We start from the raw sequence: 16,018 nt of genomic DNA, 5'->3' as shown, positions 1-16,018 counted from the left end.
CTACATATCATGGTGCTGTAAAAGGACCTTACATGACTACATCTCAAGCTTGACTGCATTGCTCTACCAATAGATGGGTGCACTCTTAGAGACGAGTGATGTAAACTGGTTCCATCCCATTGCAGTCTTACACACATCTTTGTATTCACTGCCTTCCTCCTAGAGTTTACTACCATCTTCCCTATTGCCTATAGTTACGCTTTACCAGTTCTCTATTGCTAGACTGCGAGCCTAAAGTTGTACCTGGTGGTCTGTGCTGGGCAGTGCTGATGTGTCCCAGTAGTCTGGAATTGACTGGGATGCTGAGGTCATCTGATTGGTTTTGACACTAAAAAGAAAAGCACACACGTCATCAAAGTCCTTTCACATCTACTAACTGGTATGGATCTCTCTCACCCTTGAGCAACATGGATGTCTGCATCTGCACAGAGCTCTCCTCTTATAGTGAGTGCGGCTTGGAGCTGTGGTTAACTAGACCATGGTCTACTTGTAGGGAAAATGACAATCTCCCAAAAAACCCGCTTCAACTGTGGTACACATGTAGAGCACCTTAAGTCCCAACACTGAAGGGAACGTTTCCTTTCACACACTGTCCACTCAATCGTAGATTATATTACCTATTACTATTATATTTTCATTTATTAGACTGCTCCAGTCCTTATAAAGATATACTTTTACATATATGCATCTGTTCATTATACATGCAACCATCATTATACAACTTACTATAAAAATATTTGGGGACAGAAGTACTATTATTTCATTCACATAAAGTGCTCCAAAATTGCACACTGACGTTTTGCAAATAGAATCAGATTTACAAGCTGAAACTTGTGTGACTATATCTGTTCACAAAGTAACAAATCGCAGGGGGTCACAGAACGACCTGCCTAATTAATATTCATTAGGCAAGTGCAATTTGCGACCCCCTGAGATCGGCTAAATTCACAGGTAGGGTGGACTACAAGCGACAGCAAACCACCATCCCTGTGATTGCATTCCAAACTGGAAAGCTTTATTTTTCTTAAAGCAGCCTGTATTCCTTAAAGAAACCGGTGCGTTTAAAATATATATATATTTTCCATTGTTGGCCTGCCACCCCAATTCCCAGAGGGGTAGAGGTCCTAATGGTTCGGCTTTACCTTTGCAAATCAGTTACCATATTCTTTGAAGAGTCGCTAACTGCTCAATGGTATGCAACCACAATTGCGGTTGTAAGCCATTGAGGCATAGGATACCGCAATTGCATATTGAATGGAATGTCCCTTTCGCACCCCTTCCAAATAAAGTGGCAGATTTACAAGCCCATTGCACCACCGGTGCATCACTTTTTGTGTCGTACCGGTGGTGCATTTTACTGCTTCATATTTACAAGGACAGGAAAAGCCACCCTGCGTGACTTTTCCTGTCCTCGTAAATATGGCTCCTTTGCATGTAGCACTGTGCGTGAAAGAGGTGTTCCATGGGTGTTGCTGTGGGTGTTCCCATGCAATACCCATGGAACCAGACATATCCAGATTTACAAGGAATCGTAAAGCTGGAAATACGTGTGAATGCTACGCCTCCCCAGGGGAGGGGCGTAGGGAGGCGCAGAGAGGAGAAATGTATTCATTTCTCCTCGTTTTCTCTTCCTCTTTCTATGCGTGCTGCATTCTGCAGCACACATAGAAAGAGGAAATCACCTCTAATGATTGTTTTCGTTCAGGAAGGGTTCCCTTCCTGCACATAAACAATCATTGAAACAATGACGTATTTCAACTTCTATGTGTGCTAATGCAGCACACTTAGAAGTTGAAAAACATAATTTATGATTGTTTTTGCGCAGGAAGGGAACCCATCCTGCACAAAAACAATCTCCTCACGACTCAGGCATCCTTGCACCATGGTGCAAGGGTTCCTGCACGGGCGCATGGCAGCAGATTGTGCGCCAGCGCTGGGGGAAGCACAGGGATGTGACATATTGTTGTAAATATGTCGCACCCCTGTGCTTTGATAGTGACTCAGTGCGGCGCAGCCAAATGGCTTGCATTCCGCACTGAGTCACTTTCTTGTAAATCTGCCCCTAAGATTCGAAAGTGGTCAGAACACTGTTTCCAACTCATAAATGGATTTTGTATGTTAGAAACGTCTCTTTTGTGGTCGCAAATCCAATGATTTTGCGAATCACATAGTTTTAGGCCACAAAAGGGCTTAGTGCTAACTTCTTGTTTCAATTGAATGCTTGCATATTTATTTTTTTATATGTTACTTCTGATAACTCTTTTATTTGTATTATCATCCATTAAGATACCCTATTCTTCAAGCTTGCAGATATAATTATCAGTTAGGACTCTTTGTCTGACGTTTACCGGCTAATCTTGTCACCCTACCTCTATGCTTCTGCCAGTAGTGGAAAATAAACTTTATGGAACACTGTTGAGTACAGGTCATTGTTTTCAAATTGCATTACTCCACTTTCTTGAAGATTTTTTTAAACTATCTATTTCACATGAGTGAATTGCAGTTTCATAAGATACTTACATTTCTTGGTAATAGAGGACCTTTTCGTCCATCTACATTGGTCATACTTAACTGGGTGTCTGTAAACACATTTGTCAAAAAAAATGTAAAATATTTTTGTTTGTTTTTGAATTTATGTTCTGATAATGCAAAGTACAATAGGCATACTTTGTAACTTTATGCAACGTTAAAAAAGTCCAGGGGACTGAAACACATGATGGATTTTGCAAGACTCTTATAAAAACAAGCACTGCAGAGTGGATAGATCTCTACTGTTATAATGAAGACTGAGCTACTGCCTTTGCTTGTTTGCACTACATAAAGTAAATGAAAATATAATCCAAGATGGCTGCAGCTGTGTTAGCCCGTATGTAGATGCTAAGACAGCCATTTTGGAATGCTCTTGCTTTTAGTTTAAGATAAAAACAAGATGGCAGCTCATGCGCATATGTGCATACTGAAGCACGAGCTGCAATGTTGGAATTTTTCTTTCTTTAACTTAACGTTCCAAAGTAGCCAACATCCATTATGAAAGAGTGAGGTATTAAATAAAGAAATAAAAGCACAGATTGGTCAATCAGATGAGCGGTAGATGGACGAGAAACACCTCTAGAACATGAATAAGAGAGGGAGCAGAGGAGGCAGGAAAAGCTATGTGTTACCAAGGAGAGACAGAATACAAATTTTAAAACATCTCTCAAGGCAGCAATGGAAGGAAAAAGTGAGAAATGCCCCGTGGGCGAGACAAACACAAGAATATTGAAGAAAGCCATTGAACAGTGAATCGTGACAGAAAAGAGAAAGACATCATCCAAAGCTGACGATTCAGAAAAAGAAATCACAATAAGGGAGCAGGCTCTGAATTGCATTTTTGTGCACATTTAACATTGCCTTTTATTTTGATATTCCCCTTAAGCTATTTTCTATATTCATGTTTGTACCAGTAACTTGCCAGAATCATTACAAGTCGGGGTAACAAAGTGCCTGTTTAGCATTGCACCCCTAACCTAGCTGGCCCTTATTGCGCAAGGCAGTGAGGTCCTTATTGTGAGTATCGTACACTCTTTTGCCATACATAGCTTTCTCTTGGAACTGGACTCCTCCGGTGCAGAGTGATCACTTGTGTCCAGCCCGACATTGAGGGGGCCATTAGTATAGCGGGCGCCTGTATGGCGGTGGCGATCCACCCGCTAAAAATCACCACCCGCTTTCAAATTCCCCCCGCCACATTACCATGGCGGGGGGGACCCCGGCGGACGGGAAGACCGTCCGCCGGTTTTCCGCCGGTAGGCAATCCTCCCGATTGCCTACCGGGCGGAAAAGCATTTCATAGGGTAGCGGTGTCTGGTAGACACCGCCATCCATATTACAATGCAGGTGGGGACCTGCCTTTCCGTGGCGTTGCCGCCAAGGAAAGGCAGGCGGTTTTTGACATTGGGGGCTCGTAGCGGGCCCCCCTAGGATTCTGGGGTGTGGGGGGTCACATGGGGGGTACCTATGGTACCTCCCTGCAGTTCCATGCACAACATGGCAGGCACTGCGCGGTGCCTGCCATGTTGTGCATGGAAGTGCACGACATGCCTGCTTGGCATTGCAGCAGGTGGTGCTAAGAGCACCGCCCGCCGCAATGTCAGGAATACAGGATCGCCCGCCAGTGTGGCGGGCACATCCTGATTTCACCTACGGGACCCCCGCACCAATGGCGGGCGGTCCCATTCCTAATGACCCTCTATGTGTCTGCATTTTTAAAAAAAAAAACGTTCACAAACTGATGTATAAGGCCACCATTTGTAAAGTGTGATGTTTGTCACAAGATAACGGTTGTATGTCGGAACCATGCAGACATTTACCACGCATGCCTTAACAATGATGCCCAAACCACAATTGCGTCTTTACAACGCATTCCTTTACCACGCAAGTCGTTACAATGACTTGCCTTAAGGAAAGAGCTAGACTTTGGAATAGTATAATTTACTTTTCCAACTTCAGTCTGTGCAACATTAGGGAAAGTGATGGACTTAAAGTCCAACAGCTGTCCAACAATGCTTTCCTTGAGGCAAGTTGTTGTAAAGATTTGCATGATAAAGGAATGCGTTGTAAAAATGCATTAGTGGTTCGGACCGCATTGTTAAGGCACGGCGTGGTATTTGTTAAGGCATGGCGTGGTTCAAGACGCGATGTAAAGATTGTTTCGCACAGATAACACATACCCGTCCCTCAGCTTCTTCACATCCTCCTGGGACACAAACCTCGGCCTCCGGAGAACCGCTTTCTTCGTCCCAGAGAGCAGATTTCTCTGAGTCATGTCTAGAAAACACAATCACGATGTGGATGAGCTGCTGGGAAAATCTTTTCACTTACCGTGGCTTGTAGAATCAGGATGGGCAACTGAAACGAATATTACTGAAATAAAAATGCCAATATTTTCAAAACATCCTATGGTTATTTGCGCTTTTGGTGAAGTTAGAAACAATAGTGAAGTTAGATGTGTTCGCTCCTGATATCTGGTGTGACCTGCAGGTCTGAAGTTTGTATCCTACCAAGACCATCACTTTTGAGATGCGACTTCCAGACCCGCACACAGACCTCTAGATAAATCTCAGTAATAATAATGTTCATAGTAAACATTAGAGTTTGCTAACTAAATCGATTATTTGTAATTATTTATTATCTGTGCTCAAATTACATTAGAAACCAGGGCCCATATTCCACAGAGTGCCGTATGCGTGCAGTGGGTATTTGCAAGTGCTTCTTTGCCTCTTGGTGGCGTTATGGTATTACAGAAGGGGCCGCACACATTTTCATGGGGCATGTCCCCTTGTCTTTGCAGTCACTCCGTATTACAGATGCGAGAGCAGAGGCAAATAAGTTGTTGGGAGGTGTTGGCCAGTCAAAGCTGTGTTTTCAAAGCATGGCTCCATCTTTCACTGATGTGCTCTCCCTAGTGCAGGAGCAAACTGTAAGTGTTCCCACCTGCATTGGTAATCAACATTTTTTCAGTAGTCAGGCACATTGGCATGGTCTGAATTGGGTGTACCAGGACGCAAACTGGAACAGTGCTCCTCCTGTGTAATTCGGGGCGAGGAGCAAAATGGTCTGAAACCTGTAGTATAAGAAAGTGTATTTCAAGAAGGCTGTGTCCATTAGGTGCAAAAATGAAACAGACACGCTAGCCCACTTTGCTTCCTATAGCATATCGCTTCTGGAAAATAGCTATTAAAAAAGAAAAACTACACAAGCTCTGTGCACCTGTGCTCCCAATGGTAGGCCTTCCAATAGTAGGTCTTCACTGAATGACAGATGCAGAAATGGACAAGGGTGGGGATTGAAACAGTGGGAGTTGGTTATGCACAGGGGAGTTTCTGCAGTATGGACAATATGATAGAGGAAGACAGATTACCCAACCCGCAATTTCTGACCTATGGGGCATTGCAAAGAATAACGGCCCCTCTCTGGAGAGGACGCCCCCTCTGAACCGTGGATACACGACTTCTAACAAACACTTCTCACTTTTGGTGGAGGTAATAAATGAATATCCTGGCTTTCCAAAACAATCCTGTCCATGGCCATACCTGAGCTGACCAAACTCTGCGATAGATGGGAGACACAACTCAAAAGGAAATTCCAAGGAAAGGAGCGGGAACAAACTCTAGAACACGTTTTCTCGGAATACCAGATGCAAGGGCATGCAGTTTAATTATTTATATATGTGGTACCTCACCCCCCACAGTTCAGCTAGCAGTTACATTTCTCATCTACACTCCTGTTTTATGTCTTTGATCCCCCTCTTCCTGTCCTATTGCACCCAGAATCCAGAGGCTAGCAAGACAGCTAGCCACACACCACCACCATTCCTGAAAAAGTTTGATATCAAAGGACATTGAGCCAGAGATGCAGGCCGATGTCCATGCTTTAGATATGCACACATAGCAATGCGGGGACATTTCCCAATATAAAACATTGGGCTTTGGAATAACTATAGATTGAATCATTGTTGCAAAACGTAGCTTGATAAAACCCCAGTGAAAGAGGTGTCTTCAAGGACCATGCACAACCACAGAGAAGAACTCAGAAATACAACATGTTGTTGACACAACTCTGGTGGTGTGTGTAGAATCCAACAGGAGCCACAGTAGAAGTACACAGAGACCTGCTGTCAAAGTTTCTAGGTAAAACAAAACAGAAGAAATCTGATGGGAGAATATAAACAAATATAATGTTATACCTTGAAAGTTCAATTCATACTTCCGAGAACCAGCCTCAAACTCAAGTACAGTCATCCTATCAGCCAGGTAGATATTTTCCAGATCCTCTGATGTAACACTGGCTTTCTCCATTCCCCCCTACAAAAAAGCAACATATTGAAAAATCAAGTCAAGTCAATGAATACAGGAATACGGAATACAGGAGTGCAAGAAACTGTATCGAGTTTGGCGGAAGGATTTTTATCCTTTGGCAAAGCTCTTGCTTAGGACAAACAAACAATTTACTACAACGTCATAGCTCATGCTATAAGCCTTTACTATTCTCCTCGTATCAACCTAGCCAGGAACAACACCAGGAACAGCACCAAGGATAATGTTTCCATTGTTCAGAGCTTCATGGCGCTCAACGCCCAACGCCCAATTGTGTCCACTTCCATCGTCAAATGCCAGGTGTGACAATCTTTCCAGTTTTTTTATAGGAAAAATTCACACGACTCAGGCTTCATTTAGTTCCTGTAAAGAGGACACCAATGTGCCCTTGGCATCAGGGGCATTACCTCTTTCTGACTCACAATCTTTGCCTGCGTTTGGTACTATCGACCTGCCTAGTTCACTCAGAATTGTGACGAGCCTGATATCCGGCTCAAACCCATGCGCTGCCAGACTTTTGCCCGACGTTGCAGAGACTGTCAACCCAGAAGTTAACAGACTCGTTAACATGTCTCTTCAGGAGGCTTATGTCCCGGCAGCCTGGAAGCAGGCTAAAATTCTACCTCTATTAAAAAATCCATTGCTTGATCCTACGAGCCCAGGAAGCTATCGTCCCATCTCTCTTTTGCCCAGTGTGGCAAAAGTATGTGAAAAAGTGGTCACTAAACAGTTGACTGATTTCATTGAAAGTGGGGGCCTAGTGCATCCAGCCCAGTCAGGGTTTAGGGCCTTGCATAGCACTGAGGTGGTGCTGGTGAGAGTTTTGGAGGTCATCCAAAATTGATTGGATGCTGGCGGGAGGGCAGCCTTGATTTTGCTTGACCTCTCGGCAGCATTCGACCCTGTCCCTCATTCGCTGCTGCTTACCCAACTTGAGGAGATCGGCATATCTGACACTGCTTGGGTCTGGCTATAATCCTTTTTGGAGGGCCGGTCGCAACAGGTATGCCTCCCCCCCTCCTCGTCCTCACCTCTGCGGGTGTCTACGGGGTCCAACAGGGGTCCTCCTTGAGCCCCCTCCTTTTTAACATCTATGTCACTCCCTTGGTCCAGTTGACGGAGGTCCTGGGGGCCAAAATCATTGCCTACGCGGGCGACACCCAGCTCTTGTTCACTTGGGGAAAAAATGAGTGCTCCACCTCCTCTGTTAAGAATTGTCGGACCAAAGTTTTTCAGTGGCTGGCCTCTACACAACTTAAATGTAATGAGGAGAAATCTGAAATCCTCCTGTATGGAAAGTTTCCTCCCTATGTTTCGAGAAACACTCTGGCCATCTGAGTTCGCCATGCCAGCCTCAACGGGGCAACCCGCTAAGAACTTTGGGGTCTGGTTTGAGGAGAATCTTACGTTCACCACCCAGATCAAGAAGCTAGCTTGGAATTGCTTTGGCCTACTCAAAACCCTTCGGAAATTCCTTCCACTTCTTCCTAGGGCCACTAAAGTAACAGTCACCCAAGCCCTGATCTTACCCCGCTTGGATTATGCCAAAGCCTTGTATGTTGGCATCCCTGGATATCTGCTCAACAAACTGCAGATTGTTCAGAATGCGGCAGCCAGGCTCCTTCTTACAGTCCCAGTCAGATGCAGTGTGGGACAGCATCTGCGAGCCCTTCACTGGCTGCCCATTGCTGAACGGGTTAAATTCAAGTCTTTAGTTATAGCTCACAGTGCTCTGCATGCCTTAGGCCCTAGCTATTTACAAAAGCACTTCTCTTTTTATACACCTACTAGACATCTGCGTTCCTCCTCACAACTCTTGGCTCAAGTTCTTCGCTTCCGGAGGCAAAGGCTGGGGGTAGCTCCTTTGCCTTGAAAGCTGCCTTAGCCTGGGATTCGCTGCCGGTCGCTCTGGGGAGCATTCAGGACCCAATTATGTTCAGGAAAAACTTGAAAACATTTCTCTTTGCTTAACTTGAGCTCTGCACTCCTCAAAGGCTCGCGCCAGGACACTCCTCGGAGTATCCGTGTGCGCTACAAATAAAAATAACATAACATATTTCAACAAGAAAGAAGCATAACCTTATAGCTGTGAGACACTCAGTATCCTCTTACACACAATCCTAAAACCACAGGAAGCTCAACCATAATCAACCACACAGTGAAGACGAAAACGTACATATTAGCCTAGGCAACAATATCTTTTACTTAATTCATCTGTTCTCAATCGCGTTATCATGCCACTATATATCCAAATTAAGCATCCACCTTCGAATGAAGTGTGAGGAGTAAATGTGATAAAAACCTTGAAGTGTCCAATATGCTGCAGTTTTTTAGGTATTATTGGCAGGATAACCACATTCATCTAACAGAAGGTACCTTTGCATAGATTTATGAGGATACCTTCTTTCTATAAAAATATATAAAACTTCTAAGTGTCCCCAATGTGTAAATCCCCTGGAAGAGAAACTTCAAACATGTCACTGGAGGGACTCAAATTCCATACTCAGTTGACTGTAGGATTGTCCTTTCCTCGTCACAAACCCAGATGTGAGTTCCCAAGCTAACTAAATGGAATGTAGAGCCATGAAAATGTACAGGCCAAAGTGGCTTAAAATTGCAAAGCATTTTGCTATATTTAGTTATTGGTCTGTCGTAGAGAGATCTAATTGATACCTGAAATAACAGTTTGATTCTACTTTTCTGAAATGTATTTGAAGGGCGGCATGACCGGTGGCCACAGCTGCTGAACCTAGAACTAGGAAACGTTCGTCGAATCCCGTCCTTAGGTCAAAATCCTGTGGGCACATCACTTAATCTGGCACCTAAATAACACAAGTGTAATGTCTGGTTCTCATGTAAAGCATGCTAATGCCCTCGGGCTAAGTATATGAAACTGCAAAACCCCCCAAAAATTGTATAGATTTTTAGGTCTGGCTTTTGAGACAGCTATAGGGGCTCACCAGACTATTGTGTTCCCAAAGAATTCCTAGACACACTCAGAGCAGCTTTTGGTCAAAGAACTTCATCCATGGGTCAATGAAACTGTTATTCACATTTTGGTTCTGCTCACCACATAATACAGCCTGGGGCAAGGGTTCAGCCCAATTAAGCAATTGGCATCCTTCACTTTGAGTGACTCCCCAAAGCCAGTGTACATTGTTCACATTCACATAAAAACAGATCCTTTCTGTCTAGTGACAAACCTGCCTTAAAGTGTGCTTTTTGATGTTTTCCTATTTTATATATTAACTTTAAATACTATTATTTATTTTGTCTGCATTGTGCGTTCCCAGTTAGATGATTTATTGTCCGATTCCTTTTTAGAGTTATAAAGTGTTTGAACAACATTATAGCTGCCTGTGATTTGAATGACTGGTTATGTAGAAGTTTATTCTCGTCTCCTTCACAAATAATAGTAATATTAACAGTAATAATAATAATAACAATAATAATATAAATAGCAAAACTGAAGGGTTTGTTATTGAAAAAAGTTAACAATGAAACAGTTGCATCAGTAAATGGTTTTTAAATGTCATATGTTTAATAGGAGAATGTGGAAGCCATGTTTGTGTTTAATTTTTTTTCTTATTTTTATTTTTGCAGCATATACTTGCAATTAAAACCGGCATTTGCAATGCAATAGGTCTCGCTTTTACACGAGTTTCAGCTATTGGCATTGTAAATAACAATTTCTTATATTTAGGTTTTAAAACATAAATAAAAGCCATTGTCATTTACAATCCCAATAGATCAAACTCGCACAATTGCGAGACCTATTGCATTGCAAATGCTTTTTTTGTCTCCTGCCTGCAGAGAGGAATACTGGATATATCAGAGTACCTGAGAGCTGTAAATGAAAGGTGGGAAGAGAGCAAGCGGTGTTCCTGAGATTTGGGCAGGATCTGGTAGTAATAGAGCAGGGTAGGAAGCAAAAAACAGCTCTGAAAAATATTTTAATACTACTCCCAGATGGCACGGAGATTTTTAGTTTAACTCTTTCTTGAAGGGCTTGGGAGGATTCCCTTTCAATATACTGTCCTCAAAAGTGGGGATGCAATGGCACCATTTTACAAATCAATCAACTAAAAATCCATAGACTTTACTGGCAGCTCCGAACAGAAACTAATGAAATACCACAATACTTCAGAACATAGCACACCATCTAGGAGCATTATTACTCTGCAGCACAAAATGATATACAAGAATATAAAATGTGTGCTGCCAGTCTGATTCTGCAAGAGAGATATAAAGAGAAATGGATTGGAGATGATGGTAAGAGGAGAAAAGAAAAGAAAGATAGCAAAATAGGATTGTGAAGGATAAAAGAGGTTATGTAGGAAACAGTATAATAGGAAAGGTTGGTGATATATGAAAATATCAGGAGAGAGAGGTGGACAAAACGGGATAGTAAGGAATCAAAGAGGGCATGAAGACTGCATTAAGCAGTAGAGATGAAGAAAGGAGACTTAAAACAATAGACTGCAAAGTAGAAGAGGCCAAGGGAGGAGAGTAAAATACAAACCTCAGTAATGATGAAATAAATTGATGAAAATCACATGTTCAAATTTGTAGAAAGTGAGATGGAAGTGTAGTGGAAAGAAGGGTGATAACCAAAGAAAGGAATTGAAAGATGATAAAATAAACTGCTTCTAGAGAGGCAAACTAGATGGGATAAAGAAGTAAAAAACAACAACAGTCCACAAAAATGTGATGGAGAAAACGCGTGCTTCCCTTTTGGGAGACAGCTTGAAAAGAGAGGGACAGGGATGATCGAGAGGACATTAGATAGCCAAATAGAGTGCCTTGGGTTCTTATGCAATGAATGAAAATGGACTCGTTTGAGGAGTACAAGGCATATCTGAGTTGGAGTATGCTACAGCGTTTGAACTATTGGACTCTTGATTTACAAATCACAGTTATCACATGTTTTTGCCCAATTAGTGCAATGTTATCAAAATAAAACTACAATACCAGAAGGCATTAGGTTGTCATATGAAAGTCCAGGACTGGAAACAATGTGATGGCACAGAGTGAGGTGGCCACCTTAACTCTGTCCTTCAGAGCCCAGGCACCACTATTCCTGTTGACAAAGCTTACAAATGTTTGAGAAGCGCACGTCCAGGAGTATTTCCGTGGAGCAAACATAGCTGGCAAGCAATGACCCTCTCAGCAATAAGCGGATGAAGGGAGCATTTTTTTCTCCGTGACAATGTGAATCATGTAAAATGATCAGGAGACTGAGAAGGAGGAAACGGGGAAGAAGTGAACATGAAGAAAAAAGGGTCGGTGGGATAAAAGGGGAAAATTTGAGAAGGAATTGGAAAAGATTTTAGATAGCGAATTAGAAGGAGGAGAGAATCTGTTTTTTTTATATATTTTGCAGAGTTCACCAATTCCTTGGCCTCTATGCGCTCTTGGGAATCTCGGAGTGCAGATTCTCTTCTGCGCAGTGTGATGGATAAAGACAGGGGTGAAGACAGTGTAGATGAAAGGAGGGGACGATGGAAAATGACGGGGCGAGGAGAAGTTATCAGGCAAAGCAGAGAGATGTAGAATGAAATTAGGAAATATATGTAAGGGAGAAGAGATGGGGCTTAGAAAACCGAAAGATACTTGGGAGAGGAAAGAGCGACCGTTGGGGAATTGTGAGAGTGGTTTCAAAAGAAAGGAAACCTAGGAACGGAGGATAACCCTGAAAGTTTTGAGAGTTTTACTAGGACAAAATCTTAAACAGGCATATGAGAAGGGATGACTACAACTTGCAGAACTCTGCCTTCCTGTGTACAAAACATAGATGTTGCATTAACCAGCGCTTACCTGACACAGCTCACGTCAACCAGTAATTACCAGATCCCTTGTCGGAAACAATAGCTATCAGGCTGGCTGGACAGGCGAAGACAGCGGGCAAAACTCCTGCATGTTCCCCTCTTCAAAACTTAAAAAGCAAGCGTTAGCAAGGTGAGCAAGTCACGCGGGCGCCTGCTGAAATATTAAGCATGGCGCCCGTGTTGCTGCTGAAGGATCAGCATGTGCCGGGGTGGGGAGGTCATCGGGACGGCAATGACGAGCAAGCTGCAATGATGGCAAAAATAAAATAAACGGAAGTGGCGCGGCTGCTAAAATTAAGCGTGCCCTGCATCTTAAAAAATAAATAAATACATAAAGATTGAGAGGAGCAAGTTGCAATGAAATTAAAGACGCGCAACAGCAATAAGGAGAAAGCTGCCTCGCTGCCTACAAACAAAACAAACGGTCGCGAGTGTCGCGGCAGCTTCTATAATGAAAGCACGCACAGCGTGCTGAATGTAAACAAAGCATGTCGTCGTGCTTCAAGTAGGGCAAACTCAATAAAGAAAATAGTGCTTACAACACGAAATAACACTTACGGTGTAAGAACCGAACTAAAGGGGCCAGTAGCCATGGTAGGTTACAAATGACAACATGTCCCAACTAAGGAGGGACTAACAAGCCTCATAATGAATCAGAAGCCAGCATTTAGGAAAGACAAAGACACAAGCCAACCAGAAATATGAGCTGGGGAGTGGGTGAAGCTTCTCTCCGTACTTAACTCCCACAGATCTTCACGGAGCAGCGCTTGTGCGCTGGCTGAGGCTCGACCTAAAGAACCATTGCTCAGGCCAGCGCTATTGGCTATGCCAATGCTTGTTTTACTATATTTTCCCCAAAGTGGAACGAAGGACTATGACCATGCAGTGAACATTAATTAGTGGGCAGCCCTTGTTGCTGCCTTCGGATAATTCCTGAATCAGTCACCAACTGACCTTTTAGCTTGAAGAATCAAAAGGAATGCACAAATTAATTTTTTTATAGATAGTTTTTGATGTGGCAGGTCTAGAAATTTAACACTACTATTTTACTCACTTTCCCAGTTCATATGTGAATGTTCCTTTGTTTATTCGTTAGTAGTATGATAATATGAAAAAACTGAAAAATATTTATTTATTTCGGAAATCTAGGTATAATTCTTAAGTTAAAAAAGTCATTTGTCTAAGCAGCTCAAAGTTTCATTGTCCATAATTCTTACGAATTTAGTGAAAACACAGAAAAGATTTTGAAAAAAATATTGTGGAAAATGCCATACACTCCCTTTTATCCCATCAATGTATACTGCGTTTTCCCACCAATTTCTTCAGGAGCAAACACCTCATATTTGATAGCTGGGTTCAGAATCTACAGTGGAATAAAGCCTCATAGTCACCTTTTATTGCATATATGTCTGCCTTCATCTGTTATGTTATTGACGCTTATAAAGCGCAGTGACTGCCATAGGTAGGGCATCACAGAGTTTTTGGTATTCCGGGGAGGAATTTCTAAACGAATGTGAGGTTTTCATGCAGACCGGAGTATGATTACTCTCTTGGATATGTGATTTCATTAGTGTAAATCTTATGGCAGTTTAGAGCTATTTAGATAACACCATCTGATGCATCATGCATAGAAAGAGGAAATAACGAGGAGAAAAATTTATTTTTCTCCTCATTACGCCATCTGCTGGGAGGCATACTGATTTGACGCAATCCCAGGTTTACAAACCTTTGTAAATCTAGAATTGCGCCATATTCATGAGTGGATGCAAGGGACCGCCCATGCTCCACCCAGGGAACGCCTTGTAGCTTGAAATGTAGCCGCTGCATTGCGTTACATTTCTGTACAAAGCCAAGCAAGGTGGAGCAAATCGGCCCTTAAGTGGCTTTGTAATTATAACTGAAGCCTTTGCATTGCCCTTGCATCGCCTTACGTGATGCAAGAACAATGCAAAGGCTTAGTTAATCTGGGCTGAGTGTTTTCCACGGATCATGCAAATGGAAAATAGTCGGGGAGTCAGTCATTGTTTTTGTCACATAATTACCACTAAAAAAGTATTTTAGAAGCACCATGATTGGATTTTCCCATTGAAGGGAGCACATCCCTCAGGAAAATCCAATGTCAGTATAAATTAATGAAAAATACACATTGAACATTGTATAGAATACAGCGGGGGTCATTTGCACTCATCACACAAGGTTGCTTTCCAACTTAAAAATAGGTAAGAATTCACTATCTTTCATAAAACTTCTACGTGCTCAAGTTCATGTCTGAATACACTGAAACCCACTGCTAACAGATATTATATCGGTACTCTACAGCGCACGCTCTACCCGATAAGAACAGCAGTGGGCATGCAAGGGTTTGTGTGGCGTTCTCTGAAGCACCGCCTCCCTGTACTTAGGTGCAATGAGAAATTGCGCTCCCCCGGTGTCACTCAACCTTAACTTCTACCGTGCCATATAGTTGCCAGCATGAAACATTTTCACACATTGAATACTCCATACAATCCCCAAATTATGTAATTACATAATCATGCAAACATGTATGTCCATCTATTTGTATTATTTGTGATACCGTTTTGTTTTGCTTAAGGGCGGGGTGAAGGTTAGAGTGCATTTGCTTCTTTGATATGCCTCTGCTTAAGAATGGAGGCCTCATTGTTCCACTCCCCCTGCCTTGAGCAAAGGTGGTGATATTGTCGATAATGGTCCCACTTTGTGCAAGGAAATGCAGAGGTTCCTTGTCCTGCCATAAGCAAGTGGGATATATTTCTTCGCACACCTATCTAACTCAAGTTCAGGGAGGTATATTAGGCCCACCTCCCTCCTTCTTTTAGGGCGGGCGAAGGGGAGAGTTGCATAGCCCCCCAGCTGCAATGCCATGCCAGTGGGTGGTATTTTTACAGATCTTCTCTGAATTTCACCAACATCAGAAAAGGTTATAAAAGTGTATGACTAAGTCTTTTTCCCTAATGCTGCGGCGGGAGCATTTGGGGTATTTGCTCTCCCCTCTGCCTTGCCAAAGGGCTTAAGGAGATATTATTACAGTTCCTACCTTGCCCAATGAAGGAGAGGGTGTCTTTATCCCTACTTTGCGCAAGTGCAGATGGAGGGGTGGACATTTTGAAACCCTCCCAAGGCTAGGATATTGTGAGTTGTAAATGTCCTGCCCCTATCAAAGGCAGGGTTGTGTGTTTTCACTTACTCCACCTTGACCAAGAGTGGAGGTAGTGTTGGTACCCCCCTGTAGGGCTGCCAGGTTCATTTTACCTATGTGTGGATATCCCTTGTTTGCAGTGTGTTTATGTGTGATAGTTCCATGTCATTAGGGAGACT

The 16,018-nt window shown here is 42.9% G+C and overlaps 1 protein-coding gene across 1 annotated transcript in view; it reads right to left on the bottom strand.

The window, feature by feature from the left end:
* LOC146854284 (protein mono-ADP-ribosyltransferase PARP12-like) overlaps window positions 1–16,018 on the bottom strand; it is a 245,160-nt gene that overhangs the window by 39,393 nt on the left and 189,749 nt on the right. Inside the window, exons 10-12 of the mRNA XM_085652065.1 lie at window positions 6,725–6,842; window positions 4,710–4,806; window positions 244–328 (exon numbers count right to left, since the gene is read on the bottom strand). Of these exons, the coding sequence (XP_085508191.1) occupies window positions 244–328; window positions 4,710–4,806; window positions 6,725–6,842 (300 nt within the window). The remainder of the gene's footprint in view (window positions 1–243; window positions 329–4,709; window positions 4,807–6,724; window positions 6,843–16,018) is intronic.

The sequence above is a fragment of the Triturus cristatus genome, chromosome 4_1, assembly GCF_964204655.1.
Source record: "Triturus cristatus chromosome 4_1, aTriCri1.1, whole genome shotgun sequence".
NCBI lineage: Eukaryota > Metazoa > Chordata > Amphibia > Caudata > Salamandridae > Triturus > Triturus cristatus.
This window is presented reverse-complemented; position numbering and strand designations above follow the sequence as displayed.